The sequence below is a fragment of the Podarcis erhardii genome, assembly GCF_964252035.2.
Source record: "Podarcis erhardii genome assembly, chromosome: 4".
NCBI lineage: Eukaryota > Metazoa > Chordata > Lepidosauria > Squamata > Lacertidae > Podarcis > Podarcis erhardii.
Window position 1 is genome coordinate 68377111 of NC_138508.1, and position 24763 is coordinate 68401873.

The following is a 24763-nucleotide window of genomic DNA, read 5'->3' on the forward strand; positions in this document are numbered from 1 at the left end:
CCCTGACATTCTGTTTTGAGCTTTTTCGGTGCTCCTGCCAGGGAAATGACACTCCCAATTTCTTGCTTTCCTCCCCAGGATTTGTAGAACAGGTGTTTGAGCTTTTCTTCAAGCTGTTATTACTTGGAAGTGATTTTCTCTTCCTCCTAAAGTAAGCTGTTGGTGTTGTGGGGCCACGGGCAGCTTATTTCTATATTGAGCATTTTTCATTAGTGTTTCTTGTAGTTAAGAAAGCATTTATTTACATATTAGCTGGTTGACTTCTGCCTGGCTTTCTAGAGATTAGGCTCTGTGGAGGAGAGGATAACTTTGAGAACCTGTCTTAAAGGGGGGGGGGTGGAGGTAGGAAGCCTGGAGCACTCCATTGTCCCATTAGCTCATGAGTGTCTGAAACAGGAGCTCCAGTAGAAAAGGTGGGGAGAGTGAAGAGGATGAATACTTGAAGCCATTTCGGAGTATCCAGAGAACAAAAGGTTTCTCTGCTGGTTGAGTTTGGGCCACTAGTAAATCCTCCATCCAAATCTGTAGTATGGCATTTGGGCATGCAAGTGGAGGATTGGAAGCCCACCCCCATTGTAAACCGTGTGTGCGTCTCTGGTCAGAAGGGTCAGTGATAGCAGTAGCAGCTAGCATATACATGTTTTAGCAAGAACTGGCGCTGACCAATGTTGGGCTCTTTCAGGTAGAAACCCAATTCCTATTAGTGGAAGTTTACCTATTATCATGCTAATTCATGTATTCTATCTGCAGCTGATTCTTCCCAGTCAGTGCCAGGCCCCAGAACTAAGGAGGGAAAGGCAATACTTTATTTTAAAGGAAAGATGCTAGTGCACCCAAACTCAACACAACTAAGAAGGAAATGCTAAAAATGAACAAGTTTACAGCTGATTAAAGTGCCTTATTGATGGGCAAGAGAGGGAAGGAACTGAAGTCACATGAGCTGTATGCTCTGTACTAGAGTTCATCAGCTCTCTGTGTAACCCAAATAATGAGATGATTGGGCTGATTTTGGTTGCACGCTCACATTCCTGAGTTTGAACATGCTTCTGAGTCATTCTGTGGCCTGTTTTTACAGGAAGTTAAAAGCACAACCTGCCCTCCTTATATTTTCTGAGAAAGAAATTTCAGAGTTCAAGAGGGGGAGGGGTAATGAAGTTGTTTTGGCTGAGAGTAGAGCATAAGTACCTTCTTTAAGTGAAAATTAAAAACCAGAGCATGCTTGCCTTCACCGAGGGTACTTCCAGAAAATGGGTAGCAGTGGCAAGGAAAAGGTAAGATTGCCTAGATGCTTGACCTACTATTTGTCTGAACTTTGGCTGGTCATACCCAGGGACACTTTTCTCATGTTCCTCTTTTTCAGACCTAAGAGAACATGATTTTCCTAACATCCCAATATTATGCTTCTTTGCTCAGAAATAAAACCTGCAACCCTTTGGTTCTATAAAAGGCAAAGGCATGTGTGCAGTGGGGGGGGGGGGGAGGCACACAACACAAACACAACCTAGCAGCATGTGCTAAAGGTTGGTTATTTGTATTGTACTAAAGTCGATGGGGCTACATAACTTGAAGAATTTTCTTTAAGTTACAAATGAGTTAGAATGGAAGGGCAATGTAATATTTCATTTTAAATACACAACTGAACTTTGAAAAAACATATGTCCAAACTGTGTCTGTTAAGAACTACAATGAACACGTTTCCCCCCTTTTTGTTTCACAAATGCAGTTATTTATTTATAACATATTAAAATATAAAATGTTGTCTATCTGATCGATTTTACATAGAAAATATGAATACAGTAATAAAATACTGAAAATATATGAAGCACCAGACCATTAAGAGCATTAATTGGCATATGCTTATGAATATATTCTGAAAACATTTAACAAAGTGAAATTAAATCTAATCCAACTCACTGATAAGCATTTTAAAAAATATTAATTTGAGACTAGAATTATTCTATATTTTGTACTTACAGTTGACTTGCTGAGGAATTACAATAATAGAATTTAACTGAAGGTAATGCAACTGATGAGAGACCAATTAATCAAATTGTTTTGGCTTGTTTGTGAAATATGAAGTGACTTGCATAAGAAAGATATGTTTCTTATGATCAGCTGAGACCGTAAGCCAATACAGAACAAATCCATGGGCACAAAGGTAAATTCTATAAAAGCATTTCATACCTGTATCATTGAATGCTTGACTAAAATCACCTTGCATTATTATTGTCTAGAATATGTTCAATTTTATAAAAGTCAATTCAGTGATCAAAACCTTTGATGAATGTTTCAGTAAAATGAGTAGGTAGCAAGAGACCCATCTTCCTAGGGTTTGGGATTTGAAACAAGGTGGCACTATATAGGAAGCCAGCAGACTCATAAAATTATTATAACAAGCCAAATAAATCTGCTGTCATCCTCTCTAATTTCAAGCTTAGCTAAATGAACATAGCCAAATTCTACACATTAAGGTAACAGTCAAATAGATATACATGCTTAAGCCTACTGAAACCAATAGCTGAAAATTGGTTTAAGTTGTAAAAGTAAACTGCATTTCCCACAAAGTTATTACTAATAAATTAAAAATAAAATACAAGAACCCAGAAGAGTGAGCAGCATTATCAAGGTGAGATACACTGTAGTGGAAGAAGTAGTATGTGATATAAATTATGGCCTCAATTATGAGAGCTTAGTGCCACTGGAGTGAAGCAACATCACTGCATATGCAGAAGCTCAGCTACTCGGGGATTTTTTTCCTTTACATAAAATAGGAAGAGGGTAGCAAAAAGTGCCTATGTGCACATAGAGCTTCTCATAGGCAGAAGGAAAGAGGAAGTCCCTGCACATGATGTGCTCCAGAGCATAACCAATGAGTGCCTGATTGCGAGTACAAGCTGGTTTAGATTTTTTGCTTCAAATTATTCTACAGCAGAAAGAAGTGCTGAGAACTGATCTTAGGACTGCATCTGCAAACATGACTTACTGCACCATGTATTGTTACAACTTGTCTGATTTACAAAAGATTAAATGTTAACCAAAACATGAGCACTCTCTTACTTTTAAATTTCATATAGCATAGTTATAGTTATGTAAAAGGAATGTTTAACTGGGAATGTTTTTATTCATCTTTTAGAATGCTTTCTTATAATGGTTTTCAAAAAGCACTATTTGTAATTCCTCTGTATACCTGTGTCTTCCTACTTTTTTTCCATATCACACGTGATTTACAACACATATTTGAGAAATTACAGGAATTATTCCAAACTTAATAACAAATAATAATTTATGGTGTTCTATTTGTTGTCCTTGAATTACAGGAGAACACCAACCTAGTGGGAAACTGACAATAAATTTCATGGCATAATATAGTTGCACTCCTGAACTAGTTAGTTTAGTTCTGTAGATTAAGACACACTGAAGAATGGAGAGTTGTGTTCCTGCACAATTCTTTTTCAGGTATCATGGTATATAGTAATGTACTATGGCATTCTTGGAAAAAACTAACTTTTATTTTGGCTCTTTGGAACCATTGCAGGCATTTCCAGGCAATTATGGCTACAAGGTATTCAATGCAAAATAGTATAATCTTAAATATCTGTAATAATTTCAGGGGGGGAAGTGAGCAAGAATAAAGACCACCACCCCCCGACTGCAGTTCTTCCATTTCAAACTGCATGAGCATGTGTATCATTTCCTTTTATGTACAAATAGCATAAATGAGGCTTTCCTATATTGTTACTAATTTGCACTTTCATTTCAAGGGAAATACATTTTCTGCACAAATTGTTTTGATACATCTTGTATACTTCTGCATGACAGAAATAAAAGTAAAAATACATTAAGTCATAAACATCTTTTGTTCTGTAACAGTTATTAGGTTGCCCAGTGAAAATGACTCCTTTAATATCCTGTTTTACTTCCTGTACTTTAATAAATATCAACAAAGTCACTCTACTTGTTGATTAAAGGCATAGATCACAATCTTGTGATTCACAGTTTCTGGAGAGTCTCATATAGATCTCCTTTTTGGCAGTTTCATAGTACTGGTTCTTTGCCTTTTCCAAATGAATTGCAGAGAGGGCTTATCGTACAAAGCATTGCTACTTAGCTCCTTGGCGCATACAACAAGTAGATACAAAAGGTAGTACTGGCCAGTAATAGAAACATAAACAAGAGAGTCAATTGCTGGAACCAGACGCAACGATCAATCTGTTCTCGGAGTCTTTTATTAGCTTGCAATAACTGTGTTAGCTGGAAAGGGGGGGGGGAGTAAACAATAAATAAATCACACAATTTTAATGCCTAACACGTATTTTATCAGTTAGCTGAAAATATGCCTATGTTCTACTATATAAGTAAGGCATGCTATGTGCTAGCCATACATTCAACATATACCAAGCTCATAGTACTTTCTTTATCACTATTACTGTTCCTCACATTAGATACTATGGCCACTACATGGCCTAATGGCCAGTTACGTAATTCTGTAAAAATTGTTCTGTAAAAAAAATCTTCATTTCTTTCTGTCCTGAATTCCCCACTATCTATTGCTTTTTAAAGAGCAGCTCCTTAGAATACAGCAACAGTCACCCTGGAGGGGAGTCTCCAACCTTCAGTTCTTCAGGTTTTCAAGGGCACTAAAGGCTACAGGAGGAAGGAGGATATTGAAAGCCCCCAATGCACTGCACATTCCTACAGATCCAGCTGGAAGCTATATATTAATATGCACAAATGTTACCTGTACGTGTAAATCTTCGTTCGTTTTTGCAGGAACATTGAAGGAATTTTCATTTATTGTTAAAGAAGAAGGTTTGCTGCTTTCCACAACATGACATCTTAACCTGGGACAAATAGAAACAGCAGAACAGTGAAATGTAGTACAATAGTAAGAGGACATGGTTATTTTTTCTTTCTTTCTCCAAGTCTCTTCTGCTTCACAGATTCCATTCCCTGCTGGTATTTGTTTCATATGTTCAATGATGCAGCCTTTATTTCTGCTTCCCTACCTTGCCCCTGCCCACCACAGTGAACAGCAAAGAGAAGATCATCATCAATTATAAGAGTGCTGGAGTCAAAAGGAAACCTAGCCATACTGCTGAGGAACCAGCAACCAGAAGGACAAAACATAAGTGGTAATGGTTTGGGAAGCTTGCATGAGCACTGACTAGCTACAGACAGCGCTACGTGCTAGGGAGAACACAATCTGAAAGGGAGTGGTGAGAACACTATTTTGGAGACTGGCTCTCATCTTCGGCTGTGCACATGTACTAGATTTGAAAGGGAAAGGAAGGGGGCTTGGAAGGGCAATAGATAATTCTGGCTGGATCTAGACACATCAAAGAAGCATTTCAGTTTAAAGCTTTGTAAATTTAAACAGGGAAAACAGGTAGAGAAAAACGGGACTCCACGTCGCCATCAGGTGGCATATTGTTACATAACATATATAAATCGCTTTTTCTTTACCAGTCTAGGTGAGTCCTCTCTCTTATTTTTTTTGTGTGTGGTAAAGCTTGCCATGCATGTTCTGCAGCTGGCCACACATGCTGCATTACTCTTCTCCCAGTAGCTTTTTTTTTGTTTTTCATGTTTAAAAGCTGCTCTGTACTCTAGAACAGGCAGTTAGTTACTGGCAACTTTCCTCTTTCTTCTTAAATCATTTTTACATATATACCATACTTGTAATTATAAACACCAGCAGTAAATATTTCAAAGAGCTGTATCTGTGCAACTCCTAAGGAAGGAACTCACAAGTCGTTCTTTATTTTATACCATACCTATCAAGGGTGCATCTCTGGCAAATTTCAAGATACTAAGCAATATGGAACACTTGTTTTCAGTTGCATAGGCAGCTCAATATGTCCCCCAAAACAATGTGAAATGCTTACCTATGTTCCATCACTTTGTTTCTTGGAACTTCCTTCCAAAACTGACCCAGTTCTTGTGTTCCTGTTCCAGAACACTGCTCCATTTCTGCTGCCATAATCAAGAAACGATCTTGCAGGGAAGCTGCACAACCTGTTTAATCAACATGACAATTTTACTTCCTTTGGATTTAGGCAGTATTTCAAAAGTTTATACACTACGGGCAAAAAAGCCCACACCCTTGACTATATCTACATATACAAAAAGCTAGTTTGTTACTGAAGATATGTAATAATTAGAAGCACTGAACAAAATTTGCCAATTCACAAAAGAGTTATGAAAGAGTATAAGATAAATTCAGAGATTAAAATGTAAAACTATAAAGGCTGTACCTGCAAGAAAGCCACTTCCTGTCATCCTTCTGAAATCATGAAAGCCCCTCAAATGGGGCTTCCATGACTACAAATTTCACCCCTTCATAATTATAGGTGCCCCTCTTAATCTCAATCTACAAGGTGCCCCTTGTAATTCGCAGACTTTATCTACTCAGCAAATGTTATTTATTTTGGTCAAAAGTGGGCATGGGTGGGTAGGTGATACGTTTTTTAAAAAACATAAAACCAAAAAATCCCCATAACAGTAGCAGAGAAAGGCAGAAAGAATCGTTTCTCCAAAGTGAGATTCAGACTTTGTGTCTGAATTGGGCTGTTTTCCAAAGCATGAATGTGGGTTCAAATTGCATCTTGTAACTGGTGTTCAGATCTCATACAAGCCCTGGTGGACATAAGCTAATTGTAGGTTCATGAAAATCCCCAAACTAATTTACAGCAGATTCATGGGGCATATAAATAATTTGGGATTAATTTATTTTACCATATACCTATCACACAGCTGTCCTAAAATAAATTCTTCTAAAATCTAGTTGCTGTAGTTTTTCAAACACAGGTTGTATATATTCTAATAGTCTCTCCCCCCCCCATACACACACTTTTGAAAGAATACACTACCTTTTACTTATTCATCCAACATTAAATATGCAGCCCAATTCCAGAATAAATAAAAAATAACAATAATTAAATGTTAATAGGATCCAGCATGTTTTGAATTCTTAAATTCTCTAGGGCAGGGCTCAATATAATGTTTACACTATATACACACACAAAAAGAATCAAATGATTGAGATATATATATATATATATATATATATATATATATATCAATGTCAATCCAACTGCTCTCCTAATCATTCTAGAAAATAACTCAAATATCTTTATGCTACATCAGGGAGGCTGCTACTTATTTGAAATATGTTCCTAAATGTCAAAGTTTTGATAAGCAAAAAAAATGGTCATTTAAATAGTACACAACTTGAATCCGAGGCCTCTTTAACAGCATATTTTTTTGTTAATCAGTAGCTAACTTTTTGCATATTTACAGGAAGCATGAAAAACAACAGAATTTTTAGAAACAGGCTAGTAATGATAGAGGTTTGTAAAGAGATTGAGCAATGAACTTTATTAGGTTTGTTTTGTTCAAATTGTGGCCTATGGAATTCTACAGGCTTCATCACTCCACTACTGGGGATGAGTGAAAGGTTGAACTGGGAGATTTGGACTAGACATAAGCAGTCATATGAAATCTGAACAGTTATTTGGTTTCACTAATGCTTATGTTCTAGTACATGTAGAATTCCAAGTTTGCTGTCAGTAATGTACATTACAGAACTTGTTTATTTCATTTATACAATAGTGTAAAAGATTTTACTTACCTCCATGAAGAGATACTATTATATCTAGTGATGTGCCTGGTTCACAGCTGCTGTTACTTGGCTTCACTCTGTACTTGTCAGGAGCAGTTGTTCTAACCTAAACAAAGTGTAATTGTATTAAATGCTACCAGTTTTCTTATTTAACAAGGTAGAGGACTAGATTCCGCTCACAACTTACCAGTGGGACCAAAACCTGATTAGTATTCTCCATTTGTGTTATTTTGCTTCTGAACACTAATCTTCCATTTAACTTCCACAAAATACCAAACTTTACTCTCCCAAGTATGTGGGGGGGGGGTATCAACAGGCTTGGGTGAAGCCCAAAGTTTACAACGAAGACTTGGCATGCACAGTGGCCACATAATGCTGTGTGTGTGTGTGTGTGTGTGTGTGTGTGTGTGAGAGAGAGAGAGAGAGAGAGAGAGAGAGTGTGTGTGTGTGTACAATAGCGCAAAGAGGGAAGTATAGGATGCAAAATCAGCAGGAGTCATGAGAACCTTCTGCATGTTTACTCAACAGGAATATATGCGTGCCAGACTTTAACCCTGAACAAGAGTTTGGATTTGATATCCCGCTTTATCACTACCTGAGTCTCAAAGCAGCTAACATTCTCCTTTCCCTTCCTCCCCCACAACGAACACTCTGTGAGGTGAGTGGGGCTGAGAGACTTCAAAGAAGTGTGACTGGCCCAAGGTCACCCAGCAGCTGCATGTGGAGGAGCAGGGAAGCGAATCCGGTTCCCCAGATTACAAGTCTAACTGCTCTTAACCACTACACCACGCTGGCTGAACACTTCACACTAACCTTTTATTGTTGATACCACTTATCAATAACAAATAACCAATGACAACACCCAATTCTTCTTAAATGTAATCTAAGCAATCACTGTAATGAATTATGTAAATTAAGCCAAAGAAAACAATATACTCTTCTGCTCTCAACTCACTGTACTGCTAATTCTTCATTAGGACACCACAAGTTCTAGTATAATGGGAGAGTAAGATCTCCTCTCACTCTTTCCATGTAAGTTTTACACACGTTTCCACATTAGCTTTATAAACTGCATATCACGTTCTTCCTTGGGGTATCTTTCCTGATACTTCACTGCTATTATCTGGCATTTCACTGCAATATTAAAGTGACAAACATTTGATGAGATCCAGTTATACAGTATAATATAAAAATATATATAGTTACTCCACCTTTAAGACCATTTATCTGGTCCTGGTTTGACAGTTTTGTCATAGAAAGTTATGGACACCTTCTGAAAACCATTTCATCAGCTATTATGGTTACTATTCAGTCAGGTTAATCACCACATAAACACAGTATTTACCTTAAATGCCACTGTATTTTTGGTCACATTTGTGAGAACGATCAAGCATTTCTTCTCTCCAGTTTCTTTGGACCCAAAATGCAGTTCTTCTGCTGGACTAATGAAAAATCACAAATATGTATTAAAGTATTTGCATTACAGGTTTACAAACTTCATTCATTCTCTTAAAAATCAAGTTTGTGCTTATTTAGAACACGTATCTCTGTTAACAGGCTCTAACCCAATCCTTCAACGTATACTGCTAAATGTCAAATACTTTTAACAGTCCCTTCAGTGAAATTTTCACTTGAAAAGCAATTCATACTTCCATTTTACTCATCATATCCAGGAGTCATTTTGTGTTCCGAGATTTAAGAAATATGTGTTTCGGAAAATACACATGTATTTTAACAAAGTATCATGAAGCATCAACAAGCCAAGGGCAAAACAACTGTTCGTCATCTTTTTGGGTAAGTTTTATATATGTGTGTGTGTGTGTGTGTGTGTGTGTAGTGTTACCTGACATGAAATCACATCACTAGTCCATCTAGCTCAGTACTGTCTACTCTGAACGGCAGCAACTCTCCAAACGCTTTCACAGCCCTACTACCGGATATAATTTTTAAATGGAAGATGGGCGAGACAGAATCTGGCTCTTGCGTATGAAAATTGTGAGCTGCAACACTTATGGCCAGCAGGAACTTCCAAATAGCTGTATCAGTTCAACATTTTAAGAAAAAGCGAAAGTGTTTTACATATGCTGAGGCAAAGTCTGCTCTTACTATTTTATTTTGTAGCAGAAATATATGCACTTTTAACACTCAACTCAGTACCTGGGACCCAAAGAGCTATTTTGCATGCACTGAAGGCATGCAAGCAGTAGATTCGCATTCTGTAACACAACTGCTTTCTGAGCTTTCCTCATCTTTAGAAGAGGTTTGACACATAGCTTAGGGGACTGCTGCTTGAGAAACACAAGCCCAAGGCTTGGTGCACAGAACCAGTCAGGTGGCTCTTTGGATCCCAACAAATAGGCATTGCAATAATGAATTATGCACACCAACTTATCTGTATAACAACACTCACAATGCAAAATGAAATTTAAAATGTGGGAATATATTTTGCCCAAATTAAGACATGTTAGATCTGGAAAAAATGTTAGAACATTTCATCTTTATTATAATCTCTATTCCCCCTCTCCCATACCCACAAACACATTATGAACCTACAGACACCTAAGTCAATGAGGTTACTAGCCTGCTGGGGACTGGCTGGCTGAAAAGGTATGGAAAACTGCACTTCTACGCCAGGTGAAGATGAAGGGGTTTCACTCCTCCAGCAGTCTGCTTGGTTTCAGAGTGCTGTATTACTCCTCTACCAACCTGCTCACCTGCCACAATGAATTTCATGCACTCGCTTGCCTATAGTATATGGAATTCCTGACTGCAATGTTGATGTATATCAAATGCTTGGGTGATATACACGACATAACTAGGCTGAAATAATGAAATAATCCTTTCTTTTCTGGAAGACAAGTGGAAGTGATGAACTTATCAATCATTCATTTATAATCACATGAAGAATTTATTTTAGTGACAAAATCAAATGCTAGAAGTTCTGAATTATGTTTCTTAGGTTGGAATGTTCCTAGGCCATATTAGAAGTTTGTGTTCCAAAATTATCTTCAATTACCTTCTCAGAAACCTATGTGGTACAAACTTCAGATGTAATCAACATCACAATAATGCAACTGCTACAGATTTTCCACTGCATCCCCAAAATCTAGATTGATACCAGATTTGTATAAACAAAAACTTTAATTCAAATTTCTAATGAAACAGTCACATTTTCAAATTCTTACGCACATCAGGATATTTTCTACATATTTTATGTTACAGCTTATGTAAAAGTAAACATCTACACTTCAACAGGTGTTACAGTTCAATTTACAGACTTTTCTGCACTATACAAATTAACAAAGTAATAATTAAAATCAGAGCAATTTTGTAGATATTTTTCTCCACTTAAGGTACAGTATTTGACTCCCACACTATAACTACCTAACACTAACTGACTACATAATAGGATACTGCTGTGAGGGGTGGAGAAAAGCAGCTATAATACACTCATAAAATGTGTATCCATCACAACATATTCCAAATTCATCAGAAATCCAGGTGTCTGAACTTCTTTGCCAAAAGAACCCTGACTTCATCAACACCACCGTGTCCTTCGTAAAGAAACATGCGCTTCAGAGAAGACCTCTGAATCAGATGTGAAACAATTCTTAAAATATCAAATATATTTCCCTTCACGTTCAAGTAATTTTCAAGACACAGAACAGCAATATTACAATATGGAAAGAACTACATTTTTAATGAAATTATTACTAATACCTGATGTGCAATAAAGGTCCTTTAAAAGTGGTTAGTGCTTTCTTTGCATTTTTTGTTTTGGAATCTTGTTTTTCACACTCTTCTGCTTTTGGAGTTTGTTCTGCAAAATTTGCCTAGGGAAACAGAAACAAGGAACAGTTTTCAGGAATCAATTATATTTTACTATCAAGTAAAAGGACATGCCTGCAAATTATGGACCCGGCTTCATTCAGTAAATGAAAGTTATCACTAACTAAACCTACATTTAACAATTTTTTGTTTGGGTTTGATATAAGGTAAACAGAGTTTTATACATATTGAAAGTTTTTCACTTAATGAAGCTAATGTTTTTATTTTTGATAAATGGGAATACACTTTAAGATTAAGATGCCTTGGTGTGTCTGAGGTTTCCTAGTCTTCATCCAATTTTCTGCCCCACTCCATCACAACATTTATCAGAAATTTATCAGAAATCCAAGCACAATTTTCAGCTATACAAATTAAACAATATTGTTTACATGTGTATTATTCCAACTTTTGGGGACTTGAACTTGGGGACTCCCAAGAGGAATGGCATTTTGGCTGTTTCTGTTAGCTCTCCTCTGACAGAAGATAACCATGTGGTGATTGAAAATAGTCAGACAGATGGTCTGACTATTCATAACTCTGGAAGATAAGAGTGATCTGGGAGCAACCTCAAATACTTTGATCAAGGCTATTTTCTGCTGCCTATGCCTGGCAGCTTAAACAGGAGTTAAAATGAGCTGGCAAGCTGAGAAACTGACATTGTGCCCATTGTGCACCTTTCATAGTTAGAAAGATCCACCTCCTCTCAAACACTTCTGGGACAAGCAAAACCGAAACTTAAGAAATCCCTCAATCGGCTGGTGAAAATTTAATCTGAAAATTTCTAAGTTGCTGTTGTTAAGAACACAAAGGAAAACAAGTCGTTAAAAGTGTCTAAGGCAGAGCAAAAAGCTTAATTTATGGTTAGCAATGAAGATTAAACCGATGAGGGAATCCCCTGTATGAAAAATCGTTAACTCCTTTTCTGTTTCTTGCCACTAAAGAACTGAAAGTACATCAGCAATTACTCCAGCTGCAGGGAAGAATTTATTGTGAGAGATCACATCCATAGCTTGTCTTAAGGTGGAAATATTAAGGTAGACTGAGTTGCTAATAATATCCAAAACATCAAAAGCATCCAGTATGGCAAAAGTGCATCTGGATTTCCCAATGACTCTTGGTATTGTTCCACAGTTGATAACTAAAAATGATAGGATGGGTGTTTGATAAAATGGGGAAAGAAAATGAATCAGAGATATGAAATGGAAATGGAAAATACCTAGAGACTTCAGACCAAATCAATGAAAAGTTGGCCGGAATGAATGATGAAGTAACTATATTGAAGACATGGAATGAATTGTCTTAACCTTTTTTTCTTTTTTTATGTAACTGGCAGTTGGAAAATTGGTCTGGGTCTGGTCAGTGCCTGAGCAACTGACCACCTGGGATTCACATGTACACTTCCTTTGGGGTCTATGACAGAATGAAAGTGGGATATTAATGTAAGAACATGAATAAATAAATGCTAGGAGTGTGATGGAATATAGTGCATGCTTTCAAAACTGTAAGAGCATTCAGGTAACTATAATGCCCAAAACTTGAAAGGAACATCTAACAGAAAAAAACTATGTATATTTAACTCTCCATAGTAACCCCTACACAGTACTTTTTAAAAAGTAAACATAGATGTTACTTGCAACTGCAGTACAGTAGATCCAAATGTGTTACTTTCAACATGCACTCTCAAATAAATAAGGTGCCCAAATTACTGAGACAAAATATTATCAAGGCAGTACCATGTCACATGGACACCACTTTAGTTGCCAAACCAAGGGTTAAATGAGACATCTCTGATAGTACTTAGAACTTTAGGGAGAAAAAAAGGCTAAAAGTAAGTAAGTAGGAACAACTCCAACTTATATAGATCCTCTGTGCAGGACCAAAACTACTCTAATGCAGACATTCCAAGCTCAGATATAGACAAATGCACAAGAAAAGAAAAGGTCAATAAACTTTCTATCACTTAAATCATTTATGAAAAGTTCTAAAATTCACCACTCAAAAATTTAAAGCATGCAAATTTTGCTGAGTGTGTATGCTTCACAAAGTAACTCCAGTTCTCATATAAGGTAAAATAAGGAAAGTGTGTGTTTGTGTGTGAAGTGTCTCCTCTAGGCAAAGTCTCCTGGTATCTCAGAAGGATTGCTTAGGATTCCTGGATAACTGGTGCATAATGTTAACAGCTAAGCAACACATTCACAGACACAGAATTAAGGTACTGGGAAGGATCATCTTGGAAAAAAATGACAAGTGGTGTGCCGCAGGGTTCTTTCCCAAACCTGTTGTTCAACATCTTTATAAACAACTTGAACAAAGGAATTGAGAGGATACTTATCAAATCTGCAGATGACATCAAACTGGGAGGGGTAGCCAATGCCGATGAAGGCAGATTTTGGTTTCAAAATTACCTTAACAGATTATAGAGAACTGGGCCCAAACTAACAAAAGAAATTTCAATAGGGACAAATGTCAGATTCTACACCTAATAATAGTACCACACTATTGTGCCTTGGTCAGATCACACCTAAATACTGTGTCCGGTTCTGGGAACCACAATTTAAGGAGGATATTGATGAGTTGGAATGGGTGCAAAGGCAGATGACCAAGACGATAAAGGGTTTGGAAATCAAATCTCTAGGTATGTTTAGCCTGGATAAGAAGAGACTGAGAGGAGATATGATCGCAATCGTCAAAATATCTAAGCTGTGTAAATCTAGATTGTGTTTTAATTTGTTGGACACCACTCAGAGTGTCTGGGGTAACCAAGTTAGATGGGCAGCATATAATTTTTTAAATATTGTTGTTAATGTTGTTGTTATTACTAACAGCTGTCACATGAAAGATGGTGGAAACTTTGTTTTCTCCTGCTCCAGAAGGTAGTAGGGCTTCAAGTTACAATAAGGGAGATACTAAGAACTTTCTGATAGAGCTGTTCGACAGTGGAGCAGTCTCCCTCAGGAGCTGGTTTTTAAGCAGAGGTTGGATCACCATCTGTCAGGAATGCTGTAGTTGAGATTTCAGCATTGCGGGGGGTGGACTAGATTACCCTCAGAGTCCCTTCCAACTCTACAATTCTATGATTTTCTGGGCTGGTTTCTTGATCCTGACAACAAGAACATAATAACCAACTAATGACACTTTAGGCTTTATTCACTGCACTAGTTTAACATTGAATGCTTGGAGGGTTGCCATAAAATACTTGTTTTTATCATTCTTTCCTATGTAACCTTCAGTCCAGGGATACCTTTTTTGAATTAAGTGCTTGTTCTTCATTAGAATCTGGACTCTCCTTGTTATCTGTTTCTTCTTTGGTTTCAACTTCATCTTCACCAGTCATGGGTCCATTTTCACACAATGGAGTTTGAAAATCATCATCAACCAATGGAGGATAACTATACTTGAAGGTATCCTGTAATACAAAGATGTTAGTGTGTTATGGAGATGGTGGTGAAAGATAAACATAATCACCAAATCATTCTTTGGTCCTCAACTCTGACTGGTTTTATCTGTGCATTCTAAGCAGAAGAAAACATCAAGAACTATATTGCTACATTTAGTGTTTAAGGAAATTACGTAAGAATATAAGCAAATCAAAGCATTAGTGTACCATTGGGTATACAACCTGGTTAATGCCCAGTTAATCTGCATTAATTCAGCAATTCTGTTATTTCACAAATCTTACTAATGGATGGGAAATGGTGTTCAGACCGCGTTTCCAGCATTTTCTGCGCAGGATGCCTTTTAACAAATTATGGTTGATGTTTAATGGAATTAAAATATCTAAAACTCAAGTTACAACCCAAAGCAGGAATATGATTAATGTGAATATCAGAAGACTGCATGATAGCTTGCACTGCTGAGTGATAAGTCATTATTCACTTTAATGACAGCCTGAAAGTCTGCCCTCCCAGGAAGCAGAAGGTCTCTAAGATGACACCACAGACTGGATTGAAAGCCCTAGTAGGCTTAATCCATCTGAGAAGCCCAAAAAATAATCCCTGCTCTAGAACAATACTACTGCTACTCTGGAAGCAGGTGGTTTGATGACTGTAAAGACTACAGAATTAAAAACAGTAATTATTTATATGCTGAATTGCAACTTCACAGTCCCCAAAGAGGGTCATAATTACAAGACAGAAAACCAATCAAAACAATCATAGTACACAGAAAAAGACCATTGGAAAAATAGCTAAAAGCAGAAATTAGTAACAAAACAGTAGAACACAAATTAATCATTAAAAACAAATGTATTATAATTGTTTACTTAATCCCAAAACTGTGTACAATCTATATATTTATTATACTTTCAGTCTATATATTTATTATACTTTCCCTTCACAACATAATACAAACATTAAGTTCAGCAGCAATATACTTACAGTTCCACCCATATAGGGTGGAAGATATTCAGCACTGATATACTCCTGGATTTCATTCTTATTAGTCAACTTCAGCAAACCCACTGCTTCCGGACCCAGCCAACTTTTCACAATTTTAAAAGCAGCTGGGTAAGAAAAGGGAAGATAGTTTGAAAAGAGTTCTACTATTTTGTTTACACAGACCACAATCACAACTTACTTCCCATTAGTTTTGTTAGCAAATATTGGAAGCAAATATATTTTAGATGGTATTTGATTGCTAATTTTTTTTTAAAAAGCTGTCATTGCCTTCCCTGAATGTTTGGGACAGGTAAAAATAAGACACAAGCTACACTGTACGAAAACATTAGAATCATATAAAAATTCCCCTGTCAACAATAATAAGGGATTTGCATAAAATATAACTTTGAATAACAATCCTTCCAGATAAGACAAGTTAAAATTTTAACTTACCATTCATTATCCAGGGCAGTTCAAAGATCACAATTTTTGCTGCATGAACAATAGAAGAGGGTTTTTGTGGTTAATATAGCATTTTAGCACTGTCAAATTTCCAATGAAATGAAAATACTTTATTTGTTGTCCTGTTAAACTCCCCTCTTCATTTTCTTCACTACATAAATTAGCAATTCTGAATGTGTAATTTAAATACATTATTCAGTGGAAAATAGGCCAGAGTTTAGATTTCTTGGGGTGGGAGTCACATTAGTTATAAGCAAAATAACTGAAAATTTATCATTGATACATTAGTCTGTAAAGGGATATAAAAGTAAATTATAAAGATATGAGCAGAATGCTTTCCCTAACAGCTGTATTTGAAAAATCAAACACAAAAGCTAATAAAAACATTTAAAATAAAATGGAGTAATCAAAACTTTGAAAGACTACATTGAAAGCCCAATCCTATCTGTGTCTGCTCCCAGGTTAACTGGCTGAAGTCTAAAGATAAAAATAAATGGTAAATGCATCTTTGCACTCACAGGTGTGCTGCCTGCCCACCGCTACCCCTGGCTGCCTTTCAACTGTATTCCCTGAAGTGGCTTTTCAGGATACCAGAAACTATATTGGGAAGGGGGACAGGAAAAGCCCCAGTGTACACAGTACATTCTTTACTTCCTAGTATGATTTACCTAATACATATAGAAATACTTTAAAAAATATTTATGAGGGGGACAATTACAAAACTCAATTCAATAGCTGCTCTGTGAAAGGCCTTGTTAATTAATTGAGTATTAGACTGTCTGAAGTAATTGGATAGTGAAACCTCCCAATTGTGACAAACTGTGAAAAGAACTATACTGTGAACATGGCAGTTGTGAAGAATTATTTTCTGCTGCTATAAAAAAAAAGTGCCACTTATATCCTAGGATCAATCTATTTTATGTAATCCATTTTGCAGACAAAATATTTAGGCAGGGGCAGGGAGAAAAACAGCATGAGGCTCGAATCCACTGAACATCTCAAAATATACCTCAGATTTCTATGAATTCTTCACACTACCACTTTGTTTCCAAACTTCCATTTTCAGGAACCAGCTTGTACTATGGTTGATACTACCCTCAGATTTGAGAAACTCTTGTTTTTCATTTATTTTCTAAATCTATAGTATAATATAAATGCTATTATCATACTTACTGAGGTAATTAGGGTAATAAACTTTAAAGCAGTTGATGATGTATCGGACAAAATCCATATCCTAAAATAAAGATGTATTACCAATTAACAAAAGATTAAACTCTACTTATAGCTTTCAGAAAACGTCAAGAAAGTTCTGTTCAACAGTTCCAGTGCTGAAGGTGCTTCAACGTTTTTAATTTTAGAATATCTCACATTCAAAAATACAGTAGTACCTCGGTTTAAGAACAGTCTGGTTTAAGAATGATTTGGTTTACAAACTCTGCAAAACCGGAAATAGTGTCTTGGTTTGAGAACTTTGCCTCGGTCTAAGAACGGAATCCGACTGGTGGAAGGGCACCGGTGGCGGGAAGCCTCATTAGGGAAAATGCATCTCGGTTTAAGAACAGTTTTGGTTTAAGAACAGACTTCCAAAACGGATTAAGTTCGTAAACTGAGGTACCACTGTATATCAAGCTGATTCTGAAGTAACCCTATAAAATATATGCCAACTGGCTTGGAGCAACACATATAGGCCAGTTTAAAGGGTTACTTTATGCATATAGGCCTGACAAATACTTCTGTGAGATGGTATCATCTGTGGTGAGACAGCGTAAGAAAATCCAGGCTAAATCTTATATGTGGTATCAGGAAGCATCTGGCAGTCTTAACATGGATAAAAGACGTCAAGGCCTTTATTTTTAATGGTTAAGAGTTCTGAGACTGTTGAGAGAACAGGCCGTAAAACCTATAAAAATTTGTTGCAATACAGAATGATTGCAGCACTTTCTACTGCTAATTAAGTAAGTAGTAGACTCAGCATAGTTCTTATTAAACAGCTGGCTTTGGCTGTGATTCATAAACAAGTCAATCCAGAACAGTTAGATTTATGCTGAAAGGCAAATAATTTAAATCTCAGTACTCCAGCCTCTTGAGTGAGATGGGCGCACCAACCCCAGAGTCTGTCAAGACTGGCCCGTATGGGCAGGGGTACCTATACCTTTACCTTTACTCCATTATAAAAGGCTTCATAAAGGCAGTACAGTGCTACCTCTGGATACGAATGGGATCCGTTCCGGAGCCCCATTCGCATCCAGAAGCGAACGCAACCTGCGTCTGCATGGGTCGCGATTTGCTGCTTTCGCGCATGACGCCATTTTGACCCTCTGCGCATGCAGCGAAACCTGGAAGTAACGTGCTCTGTTACTTCCGGGTCGCCGCAGCGCGCAACCAAAAAATACTTATCCCGAAGCTACTTCAACCCGAGGTAAGACTGTATATAACTTTCCAACTGGAAATGTTTTGTTTAAGACACATCAACAAGAAAACAGTAATATGCATACTTACTATGTTACTAATTCCAGTTTCAGCCATGTCAAATACCACTGTCAAAGGCTTTCCGTGTTCTCGTCTGGCATAGCGTTCCAACCAAAAGGCTACTAGCTTCTTCTTTTCAAATTGAGTTTTAGAATCTTTTACATGAAGTTTCACCCTGAACCAAACTAATGGAGTGGGGTGGGAGAAACACAAATAAACATGCATGTTTGCCTAATAGCTACTTATGACACAACCCAGACACTTGATGCTGCCCCATGGGGCTTTAGCAGAGAAGTGAGCCAACCACCATACCCACAGCCCTGCCACATCTGTGAGAGTAGTATATAGAGGGGGCGGGGGGCAAATTGATAAGGCAGCCTTCAAATGGCATAGCAATCTGGCTGAGAGGTGTGTTCCAATGGAATGCTGCTTCAAAGCTTCAACCTACACACATAAAAGATGCAGGCCAGCAGGACTAAGCAAAGCATCACCCCTATACAATTCAACTCACCCCCCCCCCCCACAGGTTGGATTATGCCTTTATTCTTGAACTTTCTATCTCCTAAGTAAAGGAGATATTCTTATTTTCTAAGGTACATACATTTTTATTTATCATGCATTAGTTATAATACAGTTTTGTTCACTGCATTTTATTTTAAATCCCTGGAAGATTTTTTTAAAACGACAGAAGAAAGATATTATAAAGAAAAATGTGAATCTATATTTTTGCCTCCTCCTACATGCTCTGAAGCATGAATGCAAGATATAAAACATGTCTTCATGTTGAGCGAGTCCTTTTAGGAAGGGATTTTAAAATCCACTTATATATGGTTTGCCCAAATATAATTTTCTTAACGAAACAAAGATAATCTACTGTAAAATCATATACATGTCTACTCAGAAGCGAGCCCCATGGAGAAGAATAGGGCTACAGACCTAAGAGAACAATCTAGTGAGGTAGTTGAGCTGAATTTTTTTAAAACCTGGCAACCAATGTGCCCCTTTGGTTTCAGATAGTACATGGGCAGGAGAGCCTCCTAGTTTGGTTACAATCAAGTATACACTTCCAGTTAACAATAAATAAATTACTTCTGGTAAATGAGTCACCATAGCTGCTAGAGGGCCACGAAAATGTGTGTCCTGAGCTTTTTAGACTCATCTACCCATGTACTATCTGAAATCTAAGGGGTGCATTGGTTGCAATAGATTGCCATTATTTCCAGCTATCTTACCCCACTAATCTTTGTCCCATTCAATAAAGAAACATTTATGTATCCCAAAGAAATTGGGTTGCACCATCAGATGCCTTCCTAAGGCATCCACTATGTTGAAAAATTGAAACCACCAAAGGTTTTCTTCAAAAGGTGGAAGAATTAGCAATCAGTGTACAAAATCATTCAAATTTCAAGAAGCTATACTGAAGAAGAGGAAAGACACATAAGCACTTTTGAACAGAATATGCTTGAGCATAGTTAGTTTCATGTGATACTGAAGATGTGTCTCCTAAAACGAATGGCTAATTAAGTAAATGTTTATACCCTGCATGCCTTCATTAAATACAAGACTGCCTAATAACTACCTCCCTGTGATATGGCCTCAGTATTGTTTTATTACTTCTCAAATACAGATGCCAATAACCTGTTACTGTCCGTATTATCATAAAGTTTAGTTCTCTTCACTCTAAAACCATAATTACATTTGCATTACTTGTAAATGAGTAAGCAGATGAACAGGCAGACTTACAGATTTTATAGCCTTCCTTATCATAACCATGTAGGTAAATGGCACCAGGTTCAAAGAACCGCTTTGGAAGTGAAGATTCTGTCAAGTCTACAGAAAAGCAAGATTTTTATAAGCACATATAAGTATACTATAACAAAATCCTGAAGTTCTAAAGCAAGACTTGGGGGCGGGGCAGTTATTTATTTCAATTGAAACACAGCGTTATAACTCCAACATAGCATATTGTATTGATTATCCTGTAATAGGGAACGGCAGGGTTCTAAGACAAGTTATTGAAGCCTGGAAAAGAGTTAGGTGTAATATTTAATTTAAAGCATTTTAGGGAACCTCTTCTCACTTATGACAGAGTAGGAACCCCCGATAGACTGAACACACAAGGGTAGCACCAATAATCTGTCAGACCAAGAATAAATATTTTGGTTCCTGGATGCTGTATGAAGACTGCCCTTGTCAGTGAATAAATCATTGTTGTACAGATAGAAATAGCAAAATAATCCTATGAAGTGATGAAAAACAACTAAACAACAGGCATTATTCTCAAGCAGAGAATTTGTCTGTGGAACAGTGTGTGCCCGCATTATTTAGGGCAGTAATATTTCTATATACTGTAGCTGACTTTGCAGGGATGCACACAATCGTATACATACTAATTAAACACCAGCTCTCCTTTGCTGCTATTTACTTGCAGTATCTTCTCAGTATAGAATGTAATGTCTTTACTCAAAGGCTGCTTTTGGGGTTTTACTATATTATTAACAACTCACCCTAGGAGTGTAGGGACATAACTATTGCGTAGAGGTGCATATGGAACAAGCAGCAATGCAGTTTGAAAAGCAACTGCTTTTACAATTAGATATCAAACATCTTACCATGAACTGCATACTCTTTTCTCCACTGAAAGCTTTCATCAATCATCTTTAATGTATCGTCCACATTATCATCTCGCCATATCAGAAAATTATCAACCCAGGTATCATCTTGCTGTAGTCTCTCTGTATCTCTAGAATCATATTTATCTGTTTTTGCTGGTCAATAAAATAAGAATGGCATTAGAAAATATGACCAAATTTAAAAACCGACACATACATATGTTTCCTAACAGTTTGAGCAGGAATACTACAATTTTAAGAAAACGTGTTGGGATAATGAAGACATGCTATTTCTGCTTTATATATTTTATTTCCAAGTGTCTAGAAAACATTAAAAATATATGTTAGTATGTGCACCCTTCCTTTTGACAAGGCCCACAAGGCAACTGTGGCCTAGTAAGGTGTCAAACAAGTCACAGAAATATTGGTAAATAGGCCTACCAGGCTGGAGGCGGCTGCTATCAGGAGCTGTAGTATGGAGCATAGCCTCAATGACCAAGATAAACCAGGAAAAGTCATTAAAAGCTTGTTAAGTTTGCATTTGGTGCACCAAAAATGCTTACAGGTAGGGAAAGGTCCTTAAAATGTAGCAGGATTGTGTAACTGGTTTGTGGCTTTTTTAAAAAAACACTAGCTCAGAGCTTTCCAAACTTTTCATGTTGGCAACACACATTTTAGACATGCATCGTTTTGCAACAAAAGTAATTCAGTTTACTAGCAAACCAGAGGTTAAACCATTTCCAGCCCCAGGAGGAGCACAGGGAGTGTTCATGCAACACACCTACGCACTAAGGTGTTGTGACACACAGTTTGGAAAGCTCTGCACTAGCTCATGATCAGAAAAGGGAAGAATCTGAGAGGAGTGAGAAAAAGTGTTTCCTGACTAATGCATCTTTTGATTTCATTCACTGAGCAATGCACACAGCACCAGAAGTTCACACAACTATAATAATAATAATTTTATTATTTATACCCCACCCATCTGGCTGGGTTTCCCCAGCCACTCTGGGCGGCTCCCAACAGAACACTAAAAACAGAATAAAACTTCAAATATTAAAAACTTCCCTAAACAGGACTGCCTACACATGTCTTCTAAAAGTCAGATAGTTGTTTACTTCCTTGACATCTGATGGCAGGGCATTCCACAAGGCAGGTGCCACTACTGAGAAGGCCCTCTGCCTGGTTCCCTGTAAATTTGCTTGGAAAATTATCAGGACTTACTTCATAACAGCCCAATCCTTCAAGTGTTTAGTCAGAAGCAGGTAGCTTTTATTTAGGCTACAAATTCCTAAGTATGTGATGGAAAGTCAAGCCTGATTCAGGCAGAAACAATGATGCATTAATGAGTAGGATCACCACATTGAAGAATACATTGAACTGGGTGTGTTTATTAGGAAGACAACCAACATACACCTATTAACTAGTTTCATGGATTGCTAACAAATAAAAGCAAGTAAGTGTCAGAGGACAAATAAGAGAACATAGCCTTTTTCATACTATCTGTGTGATAAATGTTCATTTCCCCTTTCAGACAGCAAAATGACTGCTCATGATGGAGCAGTACACCCTGCCTTTTGATAAGGCCCACAAGAAAAGTATGATCATTTTAAAGTGTCAGACAAGCCATGGAAATTTTGGTAACTGGATCTACCAGGGTGAGAAAGGGCAGCTATCAGGAGATCTGTAGAATGGCACATGGCCTCAATGACCAAGCTAAACCAGGAGAAGTCATGAAAAGTTATGATGAGAAGTCAAGCCTCCTCATAAGGAAGAAGTGCCAAGAAACAAGCAGGATACAAAAAAATTGCTTGTCATTACATACTACATGGGATCGTTGATACAAACCCAATGTTTCGTATCTTTAATGCATATCATATTGCCCTACTATTTCAAGTCTGGCCCATACTAAAAATGGAATACATCCAACAGTAGTTAATGCTCATCAGCCCCAGGGCAAGGTGCAAAGGTACATGACAAAGAAACCTTGTGGTAGTTACATAGGGCTGGCTTGGTTAGGAAAACTGGGAATTTCATGTATACTACTGAGGTGTTAAATAAAATAGATGAATGATTGACACTGGCAGACAAGGAAACTCCTTTCAGAGGCATCTAAGTTTGGTAAACAACTAGTAACCTAGTAAGCAAAATGTGAAGGTTAACTAGAGGCGGCCATATAAAATCGTAGCATTTCACTTAAGCTGTTTGTCCCTTGATGTCCAAACATTCCAAGTACAAGAGATCCTCTTTTTTTAACGCAGTACAATGTATTTGGCCTACAATAGGCTACTGGGCTTAAAAGGGGCCAATCCTGTATTTGCCATGTCAGGAACACTGCAGGTGTGGGATACAAATGAAATGCTTGGGAACTGCACCAACCTTGTAGATATTCTGCCTCAAAGCGCCTTCTGGTTTCACTTATTAATGGAGCCCTGGAGTCCTGCTGGAAAGGGAAAGGAGCACAGAAAAGATGCCATTTTCACAAACTTCTACAGAATAGGGCCCTCCTTAAAGTGATAGTTTGCCTCCTCAAGTTGCGGCAGAGCATCTGCCTTATTTCCAGGGTCAGGGAATGTTGTCAAGTGACGGCCAAACATCAGAAGTCGAAAACCAAGGACCCCAAACAATGATAAACTCGGGAGTTGTTGTGGAACCGTGCAGCCCAGACACATTTGGCGTTAACGAGGCCCTTACAAAGAGGCTGAACCTAATAGGCACAATGTCGATTTTCATCTCTTCAAAAGTTTTAAAAGGGGGAAAGCTAAGGCACACCCCAAAAGGGCGTCTGCTGTGCCACAAGCAGGGCCACCTGAGGAAGACTCCCCACCTGGGAAGGAGTTGGGCTGGGGGATATTCGTGCGGCTTTCCCGTCGCCCCCTAGGCTCTACCTCAAATCCCCTCAACCCAGTCACCTCAACTTTACCGCCCTAGCAGCAAAAAAATAAAGTGAAATAAACCCAACAGCCATTATTTCTTGGACCAACCGGCCCCTCCCGCGGTTCTGCCCCGGCAGACCCACCGCCTCAGCCCGGCGGATAGTCATGTAAACGGGCCGAGAATTCCCCCCTCCGCGTTCTCTTGACTACTCACATCCGCCATGGTCCTGCCCGCACCAGACTAGAAGTAGAAGTAGAAGCAGCAGCAGCAGCAGCGGCGACGCGAGGGAAACGGGCGAGACCAAGAGCGCGGGTGGGTAAGGGGTGGGCGGAGGCGCCGGAGAAAAGGAGCGCGTGACACAAGGCTGAGGTAAGGAACCGACACCAGCCGACGCCGCGCGTGCGCGCGGACATCCACACAAACGCGCGCGCCGGCCTCAACGGCTACCAAAGTCCCCGCCCTTTCTCTCAGCCGCCTACCAACCAGGCCCAGCTCTCGTTCAACAAAAACAAACAAACAAA

At 38.0% G+C, this 24763-nt stretch overlaps 1 protein-coding gene and 1 long non-coding RNA gene across 4 annotated transcripts in view; one reads left to right on the forward strand and one right to left on the reverse strand.

Moving 5' to 3' along the window:
- Positions 1–3201, forward strand: part of LOC309340177 — a 33856-nt gene extending 30655 nt beyond the window's left edge. Inside the window, exons 6-8 of one of the 2 annotated variants that reach the window (XR_014155823.1) lie at positions 79–151; positions 751–1271; positions 1977–3201. This is a non-coding gene — a long non-coding RNA (uncharacterized lncRNA). Of the gene's footprint in view, positions 1–78; positions 1272–1976 lie in introns of both variants that reach the window. The other variant, XR_014155822.1, reaches the window with a different exon arrangement.
- MOSPD2 (motile sperm domain containing 2) lies at positions 1704–24738 on the reverse strand. Of its 2 annotated transcripts, none has more exons than XM_081858744.1 (15): positions 24456–24738; positions 23745–23805; positions 21369–21524; positions 20500–20586; positions 18787–18941; positions 17461–17521; positions 16279–16317; positions 15826–15950; positions 14691–14855; positions 11342–11454; positions 8967–9063; positions 7631–7727; positions 5886–6015; positions 4739–4841; positions 1704–4251 (listed from the first exon to the last, which is right to left on the reverse strand). In XM_081858744.1, exons 1-15 carry the CDS (start codon positions 24462–24464, stop codon positions 4105–4107), a joined length of 1545 nt encoding a protein of 514 aa, XP_081714870.1. In that variant the 5' UTR covers positions 24465–24738; the 3' UTR covers positions 1704–4104. The 2 variants fall into 2 exon arrangements, with proteins under 2 accessions (XP_081714870.1, XP_081714869.1); XM_081858743.1 differs by having other exon boundaries at positions 23745–23808.
- Positions 24739–24763: the final 25 nt, after the last annotated feature.